This window comes from Sceloporus undulatus, chromosome 4 (assembly GCF_019175285.1).
Source record: "Sceloporus undulatus isolate JIND9_A2432 ecotype Alabama chromosome 4, SceUnd_v1.1, whole genome shotgun sequence".
In the NCBI taxonomy this organism is placed as follows: Eukaryota; Metazoa; Chordata; class Lepidosauria; order Squamata; family Phrynosomatidae; genus Sceloporus; species Sceloporus undulatus.
The window spans coordinates 194,744,487-194,761,587 of record NC_056525.1 but is presented as its reverse complement, the minus strand read 5'-3'; the positions used below and the strand labels follow the sequence as shown (position 1 = coordinate 194,761,587).

Below are 17,101 nucleotides of genomic sequence, written 5' to 3'. Positions count from 1 at the left end.
CAAATTTAGCTTAAACACATGATAAAAAGGTCCCTACACCTTCTAGAGAGTATCTGGGGCCCCTCCAAGATCTCCTGGGGTGTGTGTGCTAATGCAGTCCCCAAGCCTCCTGCAGTTGCTCACCCCTACTCTATGTGAACCAAAATCAGAAGGGGTATGTAAAAGGAATTATGAGATCTAACACCTTTGCCTGTTACTGAACCTGGTATGTTGTTGTTGTTTTAATTAGGATGAATGTAATATCCTAGATATGGATTCTGGATGGATGAGACTATAAGCCTGTTTTGCTAATATAGGTTGCAAGTGGCTTTTCCCTATAGAAAAACTGCCACCCGTAGTTGACTCATTTTGATATTGGTATTTTAAAACTGTAGCTGGTGAGGCAAGATGGTTTGGGATCGTATGTAAGTAAGAGGTGAGGCAAATGATGATGTAGCTTGGACAGAGTCCCAGTCAGAAAGCAAAAATGCAGTTTGCTTGTGTGTTCGTATTATAGGAATTCGGCTAAAAAAATTGATCAGGATTACAATTAAATATAGGTTCAGTGTTAGGTATGAACTGGATCTGACATGTTGGCCTGAACACACAAGTTAATTCCTGGTTATTATGAAATGATAAGAAAAGCTTATCTGTTAACAAGTGAAATGACAAACTTTGGACTGGTCAATTGATCAGAAAATAAACGGAATGTTAAGGTACTAAGGAGCTGTAGCTTAGTGGTTAAGATGCCAATTCTGACAACTGGAGATCAGAAGGCCTGTAGTTCGAGGCCCAAGTGCTGCATGATGGGGGGAGCTCCTGTCACTAGTCCCAGCTTCTGCCAACCTAGAAATTTGAAAGCATGCAAATGCAAGTAGATAAATAGGTACCACTTTGGTGGGAAGGTAACAGTGTTCGCTGCAGTCATGCTGGCCACATGACCATCAAAGCAGCCCTTGGACAATGCTGACTCTTTGGCTTAGTAATGGAGATGAGTACCACCCCCTACAGTTGGTTACAACTAGACATTCATGTCAAGGGACTACCTTTACCTTTAAGTAATGATTATTTCAAGCTAGTTGGGTGCCTAAAGAGGATTTAAAATATGCCAAGTTTACTGGGACTCCAACTATTATTTTGCCTTTCATTCCATAAATAATCCTGAAGAAGAGATAAAGGAAGTAAAATCTCAGAAAGTTGGCGTGTTTTTGTTCTCTTACAAAAGGCACACATGAGGCAAGGTTTACATCTCATTTGCTTCTTCTTCAACACACAAGAAAGCCTACACTCTCTTTTCATTAAGCGAGATTTAAAGATCTGAAAATATTTTTTTATTTATAATTAGGGTTGCCATAATTCTGGACCTCGAAACTGGGACAAATGTAGGACAAAAGTAGGACAAAATTTTCAAATGTAGGACATATTTTGTAAAAATGGAGGACACGCAAAAAATGGTGCTTTTTAAAAAGTGTTAATATAAATGCATGTTTCTTAGGCATGATCAAAATGGAGGACATTTTGACATTGTTCCTAGACAGATGGCAGAAATGGACTTCCCTTTCTGGCCAACCTGCCTCCCCCATTCCAAACAACACATTTGGGCACTGAAGAGGAGGAAGAGTGGAAAAGGCAGAGGAGGAGGAAGAGGAGAAGAAGGAGGAGGAAGAAGAGGAGGAAGTAGAGAGGAAGAAGAAGGGGAGGAAGAGGGGAAGAAGAGGAGGAGGAGAAGGAGGAAGATGAAGAAGAAGGGGAGGAAAAGGAGGAAGAAGGGGAGGAAGGAGCAGAGGAGGAAGAAGAAGAGGAGGAAAAAGATGAAGAAGAAGGGGAGGAAGAGGAGGAGGAAGAGGAGAAGAAGAAGAGGAGGAAGTAGAGAGGAAGAAGAAGGGAAGGAAGAGGGGAAGAGGAGGAGGTGGAGGAGAAGAGATGGAGAAGAAGAGGAGGAGGAAGAAGAAGATGAAGAAGGGGAGGAAGAAGGAAGAGGAAGAAGGGGAGGAAGAAGAAGAGGAGGAAAAAGATGAAGAAGAAAGGAAGAGGAGGAGGAAGAAGAAGAGGAAGAAGGGGAGGAAAAAAAGGAGGAGGAGAGGAGGCAGAAGGAGTAGGAGAAAGAGGAAAGGCTCTTTCCCCTGCCTGGCTTTCTCCGCCGGCCTTGGAAGAAGCCAGGGAAGGGAGTGGGGCCTTGCTGAAGCGAAGCCCCAAACCTCTGCCTGGCTTTCTCCGCCGGCGACGGAGGAAGCCAGGGAAGGGAATGGGGCCTCGCTTTCCCTGCCCCACTTCCCTCCGCGCGCGCGTGCACTCGCCTGCCACTGGCCCCTACTGAGGCCTGGGCTGGGCAGTGTTCAAGCCCTCGCCTTGGAGGCGAGGAAGGCGAGCTGGAGGAGGAGGTGGGTTGGCGCCGCAGCAGCCGCATTAGCGGCAGCGGCAATGGCCGGAGCGGGCCCCCAAACAGGGGACCAGGCACGGGTGGGGCCCAAACCGGACCGTGACCGGGAGGGGCCCCCCAAAACCGGGGTGGGCGGGGGGGGGGGGCGTGCTATGGCAACCCTATTTATAATTATGCTTTGCCAGTATGAGAGAGGAGATTTGAGACAGTCAATGAGCAACTGCAGCTATGGGGAAAATACACAAAGAAGTGTATTAACTGAATGAATGAAGTTGAAAACCATTATATTTAGCTGATTTTACAGAAATATGATTTTACAGAAATATCAAGCTCTTGCAAGAAAGATACATAGAACACTGAATATACTAACATTTAGTTATTTCTGATTGGCTGAGAATTCATAAGGTGAAGATCACAAAGATCACAGGATGTCTAAGGCAAAATTTCTAGGAAACAGGTCGAGGCAAAGGAAAACAGACAATAAGAAGGTGATACACACACACACACTTTTGTATGTGTGTGCATGACAAAAAGAGAAAGAGCATTTGTGTGTGAATTGAAAGACTTATCAAAGGATTTGAAAAATAAATATTGTTTGTAAAATGTTGATTTTTTTTCCTGTTGAGTTTATTATTATAGCACAGAGAATGAATACATTTGGATCTGAAAGGCCACACTTTCTTATTAAGAGGACGGAAAGTAGTTATATTATTTCCCCCTTCCCCAGCACCACTCACTACATTTTTGTTTACTTTTCTCCTTTCCATTCCCCATCTGCCAACTATTCTTCACTCAAAGATTTTACCAATTGGCTGCTTGAATACCATCTGTTCCTGGCAAAAGCTCCCTGAACTATGTACTGTCTTTTACTAAAAGCTTTTCTTTCCCCTCAAAGATAGTTTATCCAAAAGCAAATTAGGACTTTCCTCCCTCCATTAGCTGTATTACTGAGGAATTGGAAAACCTATCTAAATTAGCCAGCTTGTTTCTCTCATGTCATGTCACTAAAATGGCACAATGCCCAGGTTCTTCTTCTTGTAGCTGTTCCTGCTCAGTTCAAGATATGTTTAACTATAGTCCAATACATTTATACTATTTATGCTGAATAGAATCATATTTAATATATATATATTAAAGCAGAGGCTCTCAGATATCTTTTGGTGATAGATTGCTTTTTGAATAGGAAATTTACAGGTATTTTGTCCTCTTATGTTATCACAGTGGTAATAACATAATTGGCCTGTCGCTATGCTAATACTATATTTACAAAATTGTGTATTTTTATTTCCTGGTCTTAATCGCACCTTGAACAATGAGAATAAGTAATGTGCATTAATGATCATCAGTATGTGCCCAAAGGACCAGTCCCTCAAGAATATAGCTCATGAAAGAGTACTGAAGAATACACTTTAAGAATGGCACAACTCCACCAGAAATAAGAGTAAGAATTTCTTGTTTGGGAAGATGTGGCAAAACAAAAAATAAGGATAAAATTGGCTATTAGAATTTGGACTCAAATTTCATGAAAGTGGGAACTCAGGGGAGGTCAGGCAGGCAAAAAGCAGTCATCTGTATACATATTTGTTCTTTTTTAAAAAAAGATATATAGAATATTAACAGAAACAGCAATGATAACAGTGATTTGTCAGGACCCCGGCTTCCACACAGGTGATATGGGTGATGTCAATGCTAAATTCCAGAATCTGGCTTGTTGGATGAAACTTGCAGAGGCATTCCTCATGTGGCATGTGATTAAGAAAAGGGAAATGTAATGTTACTACCTGTTAAGTGATCCTTTAATCTGTCCCTGAAAGTAAGTCTGACATGGCCATTTTTAGACAATTTCTTTGGCTTAACAGTTGCTTGGTAGGATTGACCTCCTGTTTTCTTCTCAGCAAGAAAATAAGGTGACTAAGGAAGAAGAGATCATAAATTTATTCCAAAGCTATACATCTTGCCATTCCCTTTCTCCTCAGGGAAACGGAACAGCATGGGAGCCCCCAACAGAGAAGGTAGAAAGCTATTTTCTTGGGCCTCTGTGAGGATCAGAGCAACCAAAGACTGACAAAAAGATTTTCCCTTTCTTACCCTTGAAAGGATTAGGGAGAGGATGTGTCTCTCCTGCTGAATAGCTGCTATGGCATCATCTTCACATATTTGCTTCATTTGTTGAGTTCACACAAATACACAATTTTAGAGACAGAATACTGAAGGCCCTCCCCGCCTTTCACAATATTTTGTGTAACTTTAAGAAAAATGTATACAGATGATCCCTGGCTATTACCAGATTTCCATCTCAGAACTGCTTTAAACAGTGATTCTGACTGATGATTATGATAACAGCAAGGATGGTGGTGATAATGATTTTGTTTCTTATGATGAAATAATACTATACAGACTTGACCTTTTGCATTCCTTTTGACTTGAGTCTGGACACTAGTATGATTATTTGCAAGGCCAATCCAAAATACTAATGCTTCAGGAAAAAGAGAAGATGCCACCTAACCCACTACACATATAATATCTGACTGGATTGACAGGGTTTATGAGTATTTCATCACAGGATATGGGAGCAAATCATCCATTGCATCAAAGGGCAGCAGGCTGTTTAGGGTTATGGGGAGCAATTTGGTCATCTCACAAGAGGTTGCCACCACTTTCTTACTCCTCCCACTGTGCCTGTTGCAGTGCAACAACAGCAACAGCAAGTGTCATGTTAGTAGAGCAGCACATCTACTTGCATATGCAGAGTGTCTGGCAAAGCATGTGGACTGGACCAACCGCCTTTCTGGCTACTCACTAAGTCATAAGCCTTTCACACCAATGTTGTCTGTGACACATTGGGAGAAGGTAGCTAGAGAAAACAGACAGCCAACTCACACTAACAGTATGGAAATATTAGAAGTACAGTGTCTAGATCAAGGGAAGTATGAGTGTTACTCTATTCTGCTTTGGCCAGGCCCCACCTGGAATACTGTGTCCAGTTCTAGGCATCACAATTCAAAAAGGATGTTGAGAAACTGGAGTGTGTTCAAATTAGGGCAACTAAAATGGTGAAGGGTCTGGAAACCATGCCCTATGATGAATGATTTAGGGAGCTGGGTAAATTTAGCCTGGAGAAGATAAGGTTAAGACGTGTTATGATAGCCCTGTTTAAATATTTGAAGGGATGTCATATTGAGGAGGGAGCAGGCTTGTTTTCTGCTGCTCCAGAGAACAGGACCCGGGACAATGGATGCAAGCTACAGGAAAAGAGATTCCACCTCAACATTAGGAGGAACTTCCTGACAGTAAGGGCTGTTCGACAGTGGAACACACTCCCTCGGAGTCTCCTTCCTTGGAGGTCTTTAAACAGAGGCTGGATGACCATATGTCGGGGATGCTTTGATTGAGATTTTCTGCATGGCAGGGGGTTGGACTGGATGGCCCTTGTATTCTCTTCCAACTCTATGATTCTATGATATTACTGTGAGCAACATGCTTGCTTAGAATGGGACTGGATAGCAGTGATTCAGGGGAATAACCAGCGAAAGAATGAGGAGGAATGGGTGGGATGGGTAGGGTTTCTGCCACAACACTCTCCAAGCATCTTCCCCTGAGTGGCCATCTTGCTCTGCCTAATGACTGCTTGTCAGTCAGTTGTGTAACTAAATTATAAACCCATGGTTCCAAAAAGCAATAAGAGAATTGCCCTCAAACAGGCAGAAACAAAAAGGAACAGGATTTGTTTTCTTCCCAGGTGAATTTAGTTCTGATAATATTTGTATTTTGGGTATGGCCTGTTCTAATGTTTCTATAAACAAATCATTTATAATCTGGTGGTTGATTACAAAGATGTTGCAAAGGTTCAAATTATTAAGCAAGCAATGTCAAAAAATCAAGGTTAGGTTTCTATCCTGCTTCTCTATCTTTAAAATTGTGTTTGCAGGATGAATTGTTTTTAAAAACTGCTTTCATATGCTGTGACAGTTAGCAGTCACAATAAAGCAATACACTACAAGAGCTGGCTGGCATTTGCATAGTCAGCAGGATTGTATTTCTACCAGATACCATATGGTAGCAGCTCAAAGTGGGATACACTCACTGTTTAATGTATTATATAATCTGGAAACAGCTATGTTTTTTATACTATTGAGGTGCTAGCAATATACAGTATAAAAGCAGCTAACAATCATAGACTAGATATTTGGTAAAGTAGCAGCAGAGTGGTTAGCATGTTGTGCTGGGTTTACATCTCAGATTCACCGTTAAATTCTCCAGTGTCCAAAACACACTGCAGAAATAATCCAGTTTGAGACCGCTTTAACTGCCCTAGCTCAATGCTAGGGAATTCTGGGAACTATAGTTTTGTGAGACATTTAGCCTTGTCTGTCAGAGCTCTCATGTCACAATAGACTACAGTTCCCAGGATTCCCCAGTGCTTACCCAAGGCAGTTAAAGTGGTCTCAAACTGGATTATTTCTGCAGTGTGTTTTGGAACTTTAGGCTAATTACTATCTGAGCCTAATCTATTTTAAAGGGTTATGATAAATATAAAGTGTAGAAATTATAACAAAATATGGCACATAAAGGAGGGATGGAATACAAATATGAAGACCATTAAGCACTATGTAGTGCATAACTTAGGCCCGTTACAGACGGGCTAAAAAGTACGCGCGGAGCGCTTACTAGGGTTAAGACGGGGCGGCCCTAACCCTAGCGCGTGCTCCACGTGCACAAAATGGTGGCAGCTGTTCCACACGGCCGCCGCCATCGATACGTGATGACCGCGCCGCCTCCAAACGAGGCGGCGTGGTTATGACGTATTGGGGTCGCGGCAGGGCGTCTAGGGCGCCCTTTCCACGACCCCGGAAGGAGCTCCGTTTCGGAGCTTCTTCCTGGTTTGGTCCGCTGGGCGCAGCCTTCAGACGGCTGCGCCCAGCGGACCAAAGGAGAAAGGGGCCAAACGGCCCCTTTCTCCTTCTCCCCGTCGCTGCGGGGTGTCCTTGGGGCTTGAAGCCCCAAGGACACCCCTTTCCAGGATGCGGGGAAGGGGCCTTTTGCCGCTTCCCCGCAGCCCAGAAAGCGGCGGATCAGGGCCTCAGCGGCTGCCGCTCTGGCCACTGAGGCCCCGATCTGGCGGGGAAAGGTGCGCCTACAGGCCGCCCCTAAGGGGCGGTCTGTAACACGCCTTAGACAGGAAAATTTGAACTGGATGGTACATGATATCACAGGCTCTTTTCATCCCTATACTTGACCCTGCAAATTTTACTCCAAACAGTGAGATTGAAATAATAAACAGAAAGTGACCAGACTTCACTTTTCTCCTAATATGTGCTAATCTGATACAATATACTAGGACAAAATTTGAGGTGCATGTGTGTGAGAGAGAGATTCAAAAGCAAACTAAAATTTCTTCCAGGCTTATCCTGTATCCCAGAAAGATCACTGAAGCTATATATATTTACTGAAGTGATTAACAAACATAACTTAATATATATTAAGAGCAAAATGTTTCAGCTTCTGCCTTCTTCAGTTGCCCAGTATGAAACTGAGCTGCATACAGTTTAGAACACTATGGCGGGTTATAGACCGCTATTTCGGACGTCCTCAGGACGTCCCATTCTAGACACCCCTTTCCCTATCACGGACTCAGTCCATGACAAATGGCAGCGGCCATTCCACACGGCTGCCGCCATTTTTACGTCTTGGACGCATAGCGTCCAGACGGGTCATGGCGGTTATGATGTCGCGGGTGCGCCATGGGCGCCTCGCGACGTCATAACGGTGCTGCAGGAAGAAGCTCCATTTTGGAGCTTCTTTTTTGCTCCGCGAGGGAGTCGCGCGGTTTGTATGCTGCGACTCCCTCGCGGAGCAAAGAGCAGCACTGGCAGACCGCCGCAAAGCGGCGGTTTGTAACGCCTCTATGTTGTCAGCATTCTTAATGGGTATTTTTATTATCCTCTAGGTTGAGGCTATGTGGTGTTAGAGGTTTTCATCTATAAATCCAAAAATACTCCCTTTTTATTCACTTTACTCATTCTTTTTGGATTTACATACGAAAACCCTTAAAACCACGTGGCCTGAACATAGAGGATAATGCCATCATCCACTAAGAATTCAGATAACATGGTGTTCTGAATTGCCATCTTTTTTGCAGCTCAGTTTCGTCGTCTTTGACTACTGAAGAAGGCAGAAGCCAAAATGTTTTGATCTTGATATATATTTTTCCTGTTTATTAATAACTTACACACAAACACACACACTCTCTGTGTATATGCATACATGCACACTCACATCTATTCATGACAGCATTAAAAAAAAATTGAATTTAGAAAAGGAAAAATTGAAACTAAAAATTAGTTAGGAGGATGGAAATCTAATTGCTAGGGGGAAGAAAAGTCCAGGAGAAGGACACCCAACACAGATGATACAGAATTAAAATGATCTAGACAATTGAGAGACAAGAGAAATGTTAGTATATCTTGGAAATTTGATAATGTTAATCTGGTGACAGATAGTGGTCCTGAGTATTCAGATTACTTTTGTCATATACTCACATTGGATCTCTTAGCAGTGATTCGTACGGTAGAAAAAAATAGCTTTTAAATAATCCATACAGAAAGGTCTATTAAGTATATTTCTTGCAACTTGTTTCACACTAAAAGCCCTTTAAATCTGCTGTGTTGTAGAACAAGCTGGCTACCGTCTTGGGCACAAATCCATGCAATATTTACTGAAGTTTCATTCTGTCCTTTTGGCTTTTTCCAGAAAGAATTCATCTTCCAAATTTTTTTAAAAAATAAAAAAGCAACGTCACAGTACTTACGCATTTCTGCAAACAGCTGCCTCCTTTCTGCCATGGTAGTTCCTCTTTTCCCACAGTCTTCAATCATTCTAGACAATAAAAATATTAAGCATATCTTCAGAAATATTTAGTAAGTTGAAGAAATTCTCAAAAATGATTGAAATGTTCCGGCGTACTCTTTCCCTTCCACTACATATCCAAAGATCACCAAGAACATGTCTTGTAAACAATTTATGATTTAGATTTAATCATCAAGCATCTAGTTTATAGAACAACGCTCAGTTCTATATGAAACCTCAGTTGAAAACTTTTCAAACATAGTTCCATAATTTGGCTCATGGTGCAGGTTTCCCCCCCACAATCAATGAATTCTAAAATTGTAAATTCATGTTGTTTCTACAAGGCTTACACTTCATTGATTTACACTGATCTTGCACCAGAATAATATCAGGATCCTAAAAATGTGTAATACTCTGAAAACTGCATGGGTTTACATTTCCTTGCTTAAAAATAATACTAAAAACTGCTGGACAAAAATAGTTATGTTGAATTATAACCAGCACATTACATCTTAAGGAAAGACAAACAGAAGATGAGATTTCAGCTGATTTCAACTTTCAAGATTGCCTTACTCAGGAAACAAATTCATGAGGAAACCAGTTTGAATTTAACATTTTCATATTTAAGCCTTTTTGACGCATACTTGTGCAGATAAACATTATGATGGCTACGAGTATGCAAAATTAATTCCTATGCAGTGCAAAATGGGTGGTATTCCAGTTGTTTTAGTTAAATCTTGCCCTGCAGGAAGCCTAGTGAAGACAAGGTTAAGTTACATTGGTGGGTGAAACCATCTTTGCAATGTTACTAACTTCAGCAGTCCCTGAAGTTAATAGCTGAAATGGAGAAAGGTTATTACAGAGCACTCTTTGCCTTAATGGATTTACAGCCACATTGTGAATCTCTTGTTGCATTTCTTCTAGCAAAATAGTCTTCTAGCAGGAGGCCCTTCTCAGCTATACATTTCAGCATTTCAGCATTTCAGCACTAATCTTTGGCAATATCATAAAATTGCTCCCTGCTCTTTCCTAAGGCTACTTATAATTGTAATGCACTTATAGAATTTGCTTGTACTTCATCTAGATGAGCTACATAGGGTTTTAGAAAAAAAGCTATTAATTCCCACCAAGTATGATAACATAGTAACTGTTTTGCCTGGTCTTTTGCGGAGTGGGGGTGAGGAACCCTGTATTAAAAAAATAATAGCAAATTTCATCACAATGATCTTTGCTGTCAAAATACTGTGCTCTCTTAATAAAGGGAGAAAATCCCAGCAGGCTATTAGGGTATATCTCAATACAGTGGTACCCCGGCTTACGAATTTAATTCGTTCCGCGGCGCCGTTCGTAACCCGAAAGATTTCGCAACCCGAAAAAGCCATAGCCGCTAGCGCTGGAAAGCCGCGATTTCGTGCGAAAAAGCGCTGAAAAGCACCAAAAATTTTTTCGTAACCCGAAAAAAACTTCGTATCCCGGAACAGTTTTTTCCTATCTAATTTTTTCGTATCCCGGAAATTTCGTAACGCGGTCATTTCGTATCCCGGGGTACCACTGTACTCCTTTCCATTAGTTCTATATAATTTGTAAAGATGAAACTGAAAATACTGTACTGCTTTGAACTAAACCTTTTTTTTTTTGGTAGTAATAACTACCTTTTATTTCATTGTAAACAACAAGCCAAACCAGGTGAGATGAGACACAAGAGATCCATGATCAAACCTGCTTGTTTAGTTTTTATTTTACTTTCAACAGTTCCTGGTAGTCCCAATATTTTTAATAGTATCTGTGGGATGGTTTTGGTTTAGCACTTTGCCCATGTCATTGTTATCACTTTAAACTTGGCCCCAAAGGTTCTCTTACTTTTAACACACACACACACACACACACACACACACACTTACTTCTTTATTTTCTGCCTGTACTTAGGGTTGCCATATCCCGCCTGGGGGCGGGACTTTCCCAGTTTGGGGCGGGGCCACACAGTCCCACCCCAGTTTGGCCCCACCCCCAGGACTCCCCCCCCCAGCGAGGCCCTAGAGGCAGCTCCACCCCTCCCCATGGCTGTGTCCCACCCTCCCTGCCTGGCTCAGCCTAGAGAGCAGGTCTTCAGGACACCTGCCACTCAGAGCTATTGCCAGCCCAGTTGGTATATATGTCTTGCAAAAGGCATTACTTTCCAGGTTACGGTGAGGAAAAAAAAGGCAATAAATCATTCATGTTTCACTGGGAGTCTAAATGCCTCATCTTTTAAATGTAAACCACATCAGTATTCTTGTAATTCTTGATCACAGGATCGTTTTTGAGGCACTAAACACCTTTACTTGTAATATGCAAATTTCTCCCGAAGCTGACCAATGAGAAAGAAGCAATCAGCCCTCCTCCGCTTGGGTTGGCTTTCAATGGCTTGGAAGGAAGAGCTTTTGCCTTGCTTGTAAATAGGAAGGGCTTTGGGGTAGCGAAAGGCTGCAGAAATAGTTTGACCCCCCCTTAAACATCCATGGCTCAGTGCTATAGGATTCTGGGAATTGTAGTTTCTTGTGGCACCAGAGCTCTCTTGACAAAAGGAGGCTGAATGGTCCACAGAGCTACAGTTTCCAGGATTCCATAGCCTTGAGGAGGAGGAGAAGGAGGAGGAGGAAGGGTGCCTTGAAGGGCAGAATTGGGGCAGAGGAGGAGGAGGAGTTGGAGGAAAGCTGAGTCAGTGGCCATTAGGTCTGCCTTGGTTTTTTGGGGTTTTTAAATTATTTTTAAAAATATAAAATACTTATTTTATTTTATTTTATTAATTTTTATTATTGCTTTTAATTTTTTAATTTTATTAATTTTTATTATTGCTTGTTTTATTTTATTTCATTAATTTTTATTATTGCTTATTTTTATTTTATTAATTTTTATTATTGCTTGTTTTTATTTCATTAATTTTTATTATTGCTTGTTTTAGTTTATTAATTTTTATTATTGCTTGTTTTATTTTATTAATTTTATTATTGCTTGTTTTATTTCATTAATTTTTATTATTGCTTGTTTTATTTTATTTCATTAATTTTTATTATTGCTTGTTTTATTTCATTTCATTAATTTTTATTATTGCTTGTCTTTATTTTATTTCATTAATTTTTTTATTATTGCTTGTTTTATTTTATTTCATTAATTTTTATTATTGCTTGTTTTATTTTATTTCATTAATTTTTATTATTGCTTGTTTTTTCTTTTATTACATTGATTTTTATTATTGCTTGTTTTTTATTTTATTACATTGATTTTTATTATTAAATATATACACCCCTGCTTTGGTTTTTTTTATTTTTTATTATTAAATATATGCAAGTGCATTTTCTGTGTATTTATGGCGATTTGAATGCTAACAAGTCTGCCTTTCTTGGCCAATTATAGTGGTGATGATGATGATGGTGGTGGTGATACTGATATCAACAAGCCTCTGAGGCACGGCCAATGTAACTTGCTGTGATTTTTACAAACTCATGCGCAGTGAAGAAAAACCACAGTCCCTTGCCCAAGTACACACTTCTGAGAAGTACAGTTGAACCCGAGGGCAAGTCCATTTCTGCCATCTGTCTAGGAATAATGCCAAAATGTCCTCCATTTTGATCATGCCTAAAAAACATGCATTTATATTAAGATTTTTTTAAAAAAACCTCAATTTTTTCACATGTCCTCCATTTTTTAAAAAAACGTGTCCTACATTTGAAAATGTTGCCCTACATTTGTCCCGGTTTGGAGGTCCTGACTTATGGCAACCCTACCTGTACTTTCCCCCAACAAAGTTGATGGAAGTTTTGAAGGACAATTTGTATTAGAAAAAACTGTTTGGGTGAGGGACCAACAGTTAATTATGCTATGTTTAGCTATGCTGTTTCAAATTCATAACCACAACTGATACTTTAAAGGAGAAATAGGGTAATGAGACCCTATTAGAGACCTTCTTCATTCTATATTATTTACTCATTGTTCAGAACATGGTAGATCATACTGATAAAAGACTGGACACCTGGTACTAAATCAAACACTACTCATATGTAGAAAAGGTCTAAGAATCAGCATAGCGTAGCGGTTTAAATATTGGTTTATGACTTTGGAAACCAAGGTTCAGATCCTCACTCAGACTTTGAAATCCACTGGGTGACCTTGGGCAAGACACACTCACAGTGTCATAGGAAGGCAAAGGCAAACTCCCTCTGAACAAATCTTGTTGAGAAAACCCCATGATAGTGTTGCTGTAAATCTGAAACAACTTGAAAGCACATAAAACACAGAATAGGCCTACTGAAACACATGGGACTTCCATTCATTAGCAAGAGAGGGCCCCTGCATCTTAAATGGTTGTGTAGAAGAGCAAATTTCAGCAAGTGTTGCTTGTTATGCAGCTGGGTAAAAAACAACAGTTGCTGAAACTACTTCTTCTGAACCACCATTTAAAGTACAGGAGCTTTTTCCAGCCTTCATTCTGGCAACCCCACACTAGGTGTATTATAGGTAAAGCCAGGGGTAGGCAACCTGCGGCCCGTGGGCCGAATGCGGCCCGGCAAGGCCTTGGGACCGGCCCCAGCCCGGTCCTGCCACCGATTGCCGCCGGGGCCTTTGGGGGGCAATTGTCTATAGAAGCCTCAGAAACATGCATTTATATTAACATTTTTTAAAAAAATCAGCAAATTTTTTCACGTGTCCTCCATTTTTTTAAAAAAGTGTCTTCCATTTGAAAATTTTGTCCTACATTTGTCCTGGTTTATTTATTTATTTAAATTTTTTTTTTAAAAAAAAATTTAATTATTTATTTTTTGGTTTCAGCCCCCCAGTTGTCTGAGAGACAGCAACCCGGCCCCCGGCTCAAAAAGGTTGCCTACCCCTGAGTAAAGCTAATGTTGACTTTAGCCCTTAAACAGCAAGTGTATGTGCCTGAGTGCTAACAGGTTTAGAATCAAATGGTAATCACCAAAAAGTAAAAGAGAAGCATCAGCATTCACAGATACACCTTGTGTGCAAAATTAATTAAGATGTAATTACTGTAGTTACATCATAACTATATTTTGAAAAGCACTGGTGGTTCTCCATCTTCCAAAAGTAATTAATTAATTTCTTGCTTGCTTTAAAAACTCATCTAATGCTACAAGGCACTGGCCTATGATACAAAACATAGGCGGGTTATAGACCACCGCTTTGAGGCGGTCTCCTGCCGACGCCATTTGCTCCGTGAGGGAGCCACAGCAAAAAAGAAGCTCCATTTTGGAGCTTCTTTTTGCGGCACCTCTATGACGTCGCGAGGCGCCTGGGGCGGACTCGCGACGTCATAGACGCCGCGTGACGTCCGGACACACAGCGTCTGATACGTAAAGATGGCGGTGCCCGTATGACAACCTCCTAAGACTCTATGGCAGGCTGGTGGTGGCCCATTTGCCTGTGGAGGGACGCCACAGCAGCCAAACTGCCTGGTGTGCCTCTGACCCAAAAAGAACCTGGAAAAAATGGGTTCCTTTTAGGATGGCGTGCGCAAGTCATGAGTACGCCATTGGTGCACTCGTGACGTAAGTGACACGCAGCGACATCTATACACTGCGTGTTGCTTATGTCATCATGGCAGAGCCTGTGTGGACAGGATGCCACCATGATGCCACCGCCATGACTTACTAGGGCTCAGGAGCGTGCAGTTACTGCACGTTCCTGAACCCTAATATTGGCAGCAGCATGCTGCTTCGGCCCCATCTGTCCTGGGCCTATGATAACTATGGCTTCACATTCTGAGCAATAATGAAAAGACTTCCACGTCCAATTGCTAGCAAATTTGACATGGTCAGTAAGCAGAGTTTCTACCACTGCTCTCTGTGTTTATCCCAAAAGGCTCCCTTACCATGCAGAGTAATTGCTAGGTGACATGCCAAGAAGGAGATGGTGCAAGCAAAGCAATTTTGGGCCAACTCTACTTCAGCATAATAGGTACAAGAAAAAATTCTCACTGAACTTCAATCATATTTTCTCTCTGACCTATGCTACCTGCACTTTAGCCATCAGCCTGCTTGTTTCATTTCCTGTAAATCTTCTGTAAACAAAACTGAATTATATGATCCTCATTGCTGGATTAGAAGACAGAAATTTTTCTAAGTAGTTACTTTCAAGTTGTGGAAAAGTACAAAACATGAAAAAACCAAGGGGGCAAATTACCTCTAACCACACCAATGAAGACTGTTTAGTAGCATCCAGGACTCCCATAATGTTCAGTTTTGGCTAGGAAAAAATACCAAAAAACCCGGGTGTGGGACTGAAATTACCTGCATGAGCCAATTAAAACTTAAATAATTCCCTAAAGAAGGCTATAACTGGCTGACTAGAAGCTTGTACACAAAATTCCTCCTGCAGAGTGAGAATGTATTAAGCATGATGTTGTAGCTCCCACTTGTATATTCTGTTTTTGACACATCCTAGAAATCAAGTAATATTTAAGTGATCTTAAAGTTCTTAAATATATACTTGGGCCTGTGTCTTAAAGAGGCCAATGGATTTCCGCTCCATCTGGTTGAATTAGTTGCTTTCCATGGTGGTAAGATTGAGGCAACCAGGGTTCAATTTCCAGCTTGGCCATGAAACCCACTGGGTGACATTGGGCAAGTCACATGCTCTCAGCCTTAGATGAAGGCAATGACAAACCTCTCTGAACCAATCTTGCCAAGAAAACTCCATGACAGGCTAGTGGTTTGAGTGTTAGACTAGGACTCTGGAGATCAGGGTATGAATCCCAGTTCAGCCATGGAAACACACTAGATGAACTTGGGCAAGTCACGCTCTCTCAGACTCAGGGGAAGGCCATGACAAACCTCCTATGAAGAAGCCTGCCAAGGACACACCATGATAGTTTTGCCTTCAGGTCCCCATAAGTTGGAAGCAACCTGAAGGCACACAACAACAACAACAAACAAACAAACAAGATTTCAGACATAGCTGTGTTAGTCTGGATCAGGGTACAAAAGGATCTTGTAGCATCTTTGAGACTGAGAGAAAGAAAGAAGTTGGTAGTAAAATGCTACCAGCTTCTTTCTTTCCCTCAATCTCAAAGATTCTACAGGATCCCTTTGCATACTGATCTAGACTAGCAGGGCTATCTCTTTGAATTAAAGATTTTAAGTTCACTTAAATATTATTTGATAAAAGATTTTATGAGAAACCATCCATGATCATTCCTTACCTCCAAGTTGTTAATATTATGTGTATCTCCTTTTAACTTTTATGTATTCTGCAGAGACCCTTTGCTGTGTATTTCAAGATGTGTCAGCATCAATTTCCCTTTCACTTGTGTAAGAAACAGCAAACATACTGTTCACCAGAATACATTTAGAAATATATCACCCTTTGTGAATAACAGAACTACGCATTGCTAATTTTTTGCATTCCATCCTGCTTTTAAAGCAGACATGATAAAAATGGCATCAACATTAAAGTACAGCATTCCACTCTCTGTGCAGCTCATGAAATGTCAATTTTAAATGTTGCAGTGATTCTGTGTGTTCTGCATTATAGGAAAAAACACATATGATAGCAGTTCAAGGTTCACTATCTCCCTTGCTTCAGGCTTAATTTTATTTCATTTCATTTGACTAGGTCAGAAAAATGAAATCTACCACAGTAAACCAAAGTGAAGTTCCAGGGTTCTGGAAGAGAAGTATCATGGAGACAAAAAGCCTTTTCCTCAAGACAATACATGCTGACTTTTCCTTTCACTCCTTTTGCTTATTCAACTGGGCACTGCTACAAGGCAGGCTGCAGCACTTCACATGTAATTAAGTTCCTACTTAGTCGAATGGATGTCTTGAAATGCCTAGTGGTGGCATGATTAAAACCAACTTCATTTTAAAATAAGCTATCAATGACAGAATTAGGTAGGGCAAGCTT

At 40.9% G+C, this 17,101-nt stretch overlaps 2 protein-coding genes across 27 annotated transcripts in view; both read right to left on the bottom strand.

Annotated features, from left to right (window-relative positions):
* The window catches only part of SPIDR (scaffold protein involved in DNA repair), a 1,328,422-nt gene that overhangs the window by 553,299 nt on the left and 758,022 nt on the right, over positions 1 to 17,101 (bottom strand). The gene's annotated exons all lie outside the window — the stretch shown is intronic.
* Positions 1 to 17,101, bottom strand: part of DTNA (dystrobrevin alpha) — a 287,062-nt gene that overhangs the window by 112,685 nt on the left and 157,276 nt on the right. For all 26 annotated transcript variants that reach the window (XM_042463198.1, XM_042463199.1, XM_042463215.1 and 23 more), the window contains one exon: positions 9,168 to 9,235. In XM_042463198.1, coding sequence (XP_042319132.1) covers positions 9,168 to 9,234 — 67 coding nt within the window. In that variant the 5' untranslated portion in view covers position 9,235. The remainder of the gene's footprint in view (positions 1 to 9,167; positions 9,236 to 17,101) is intronic.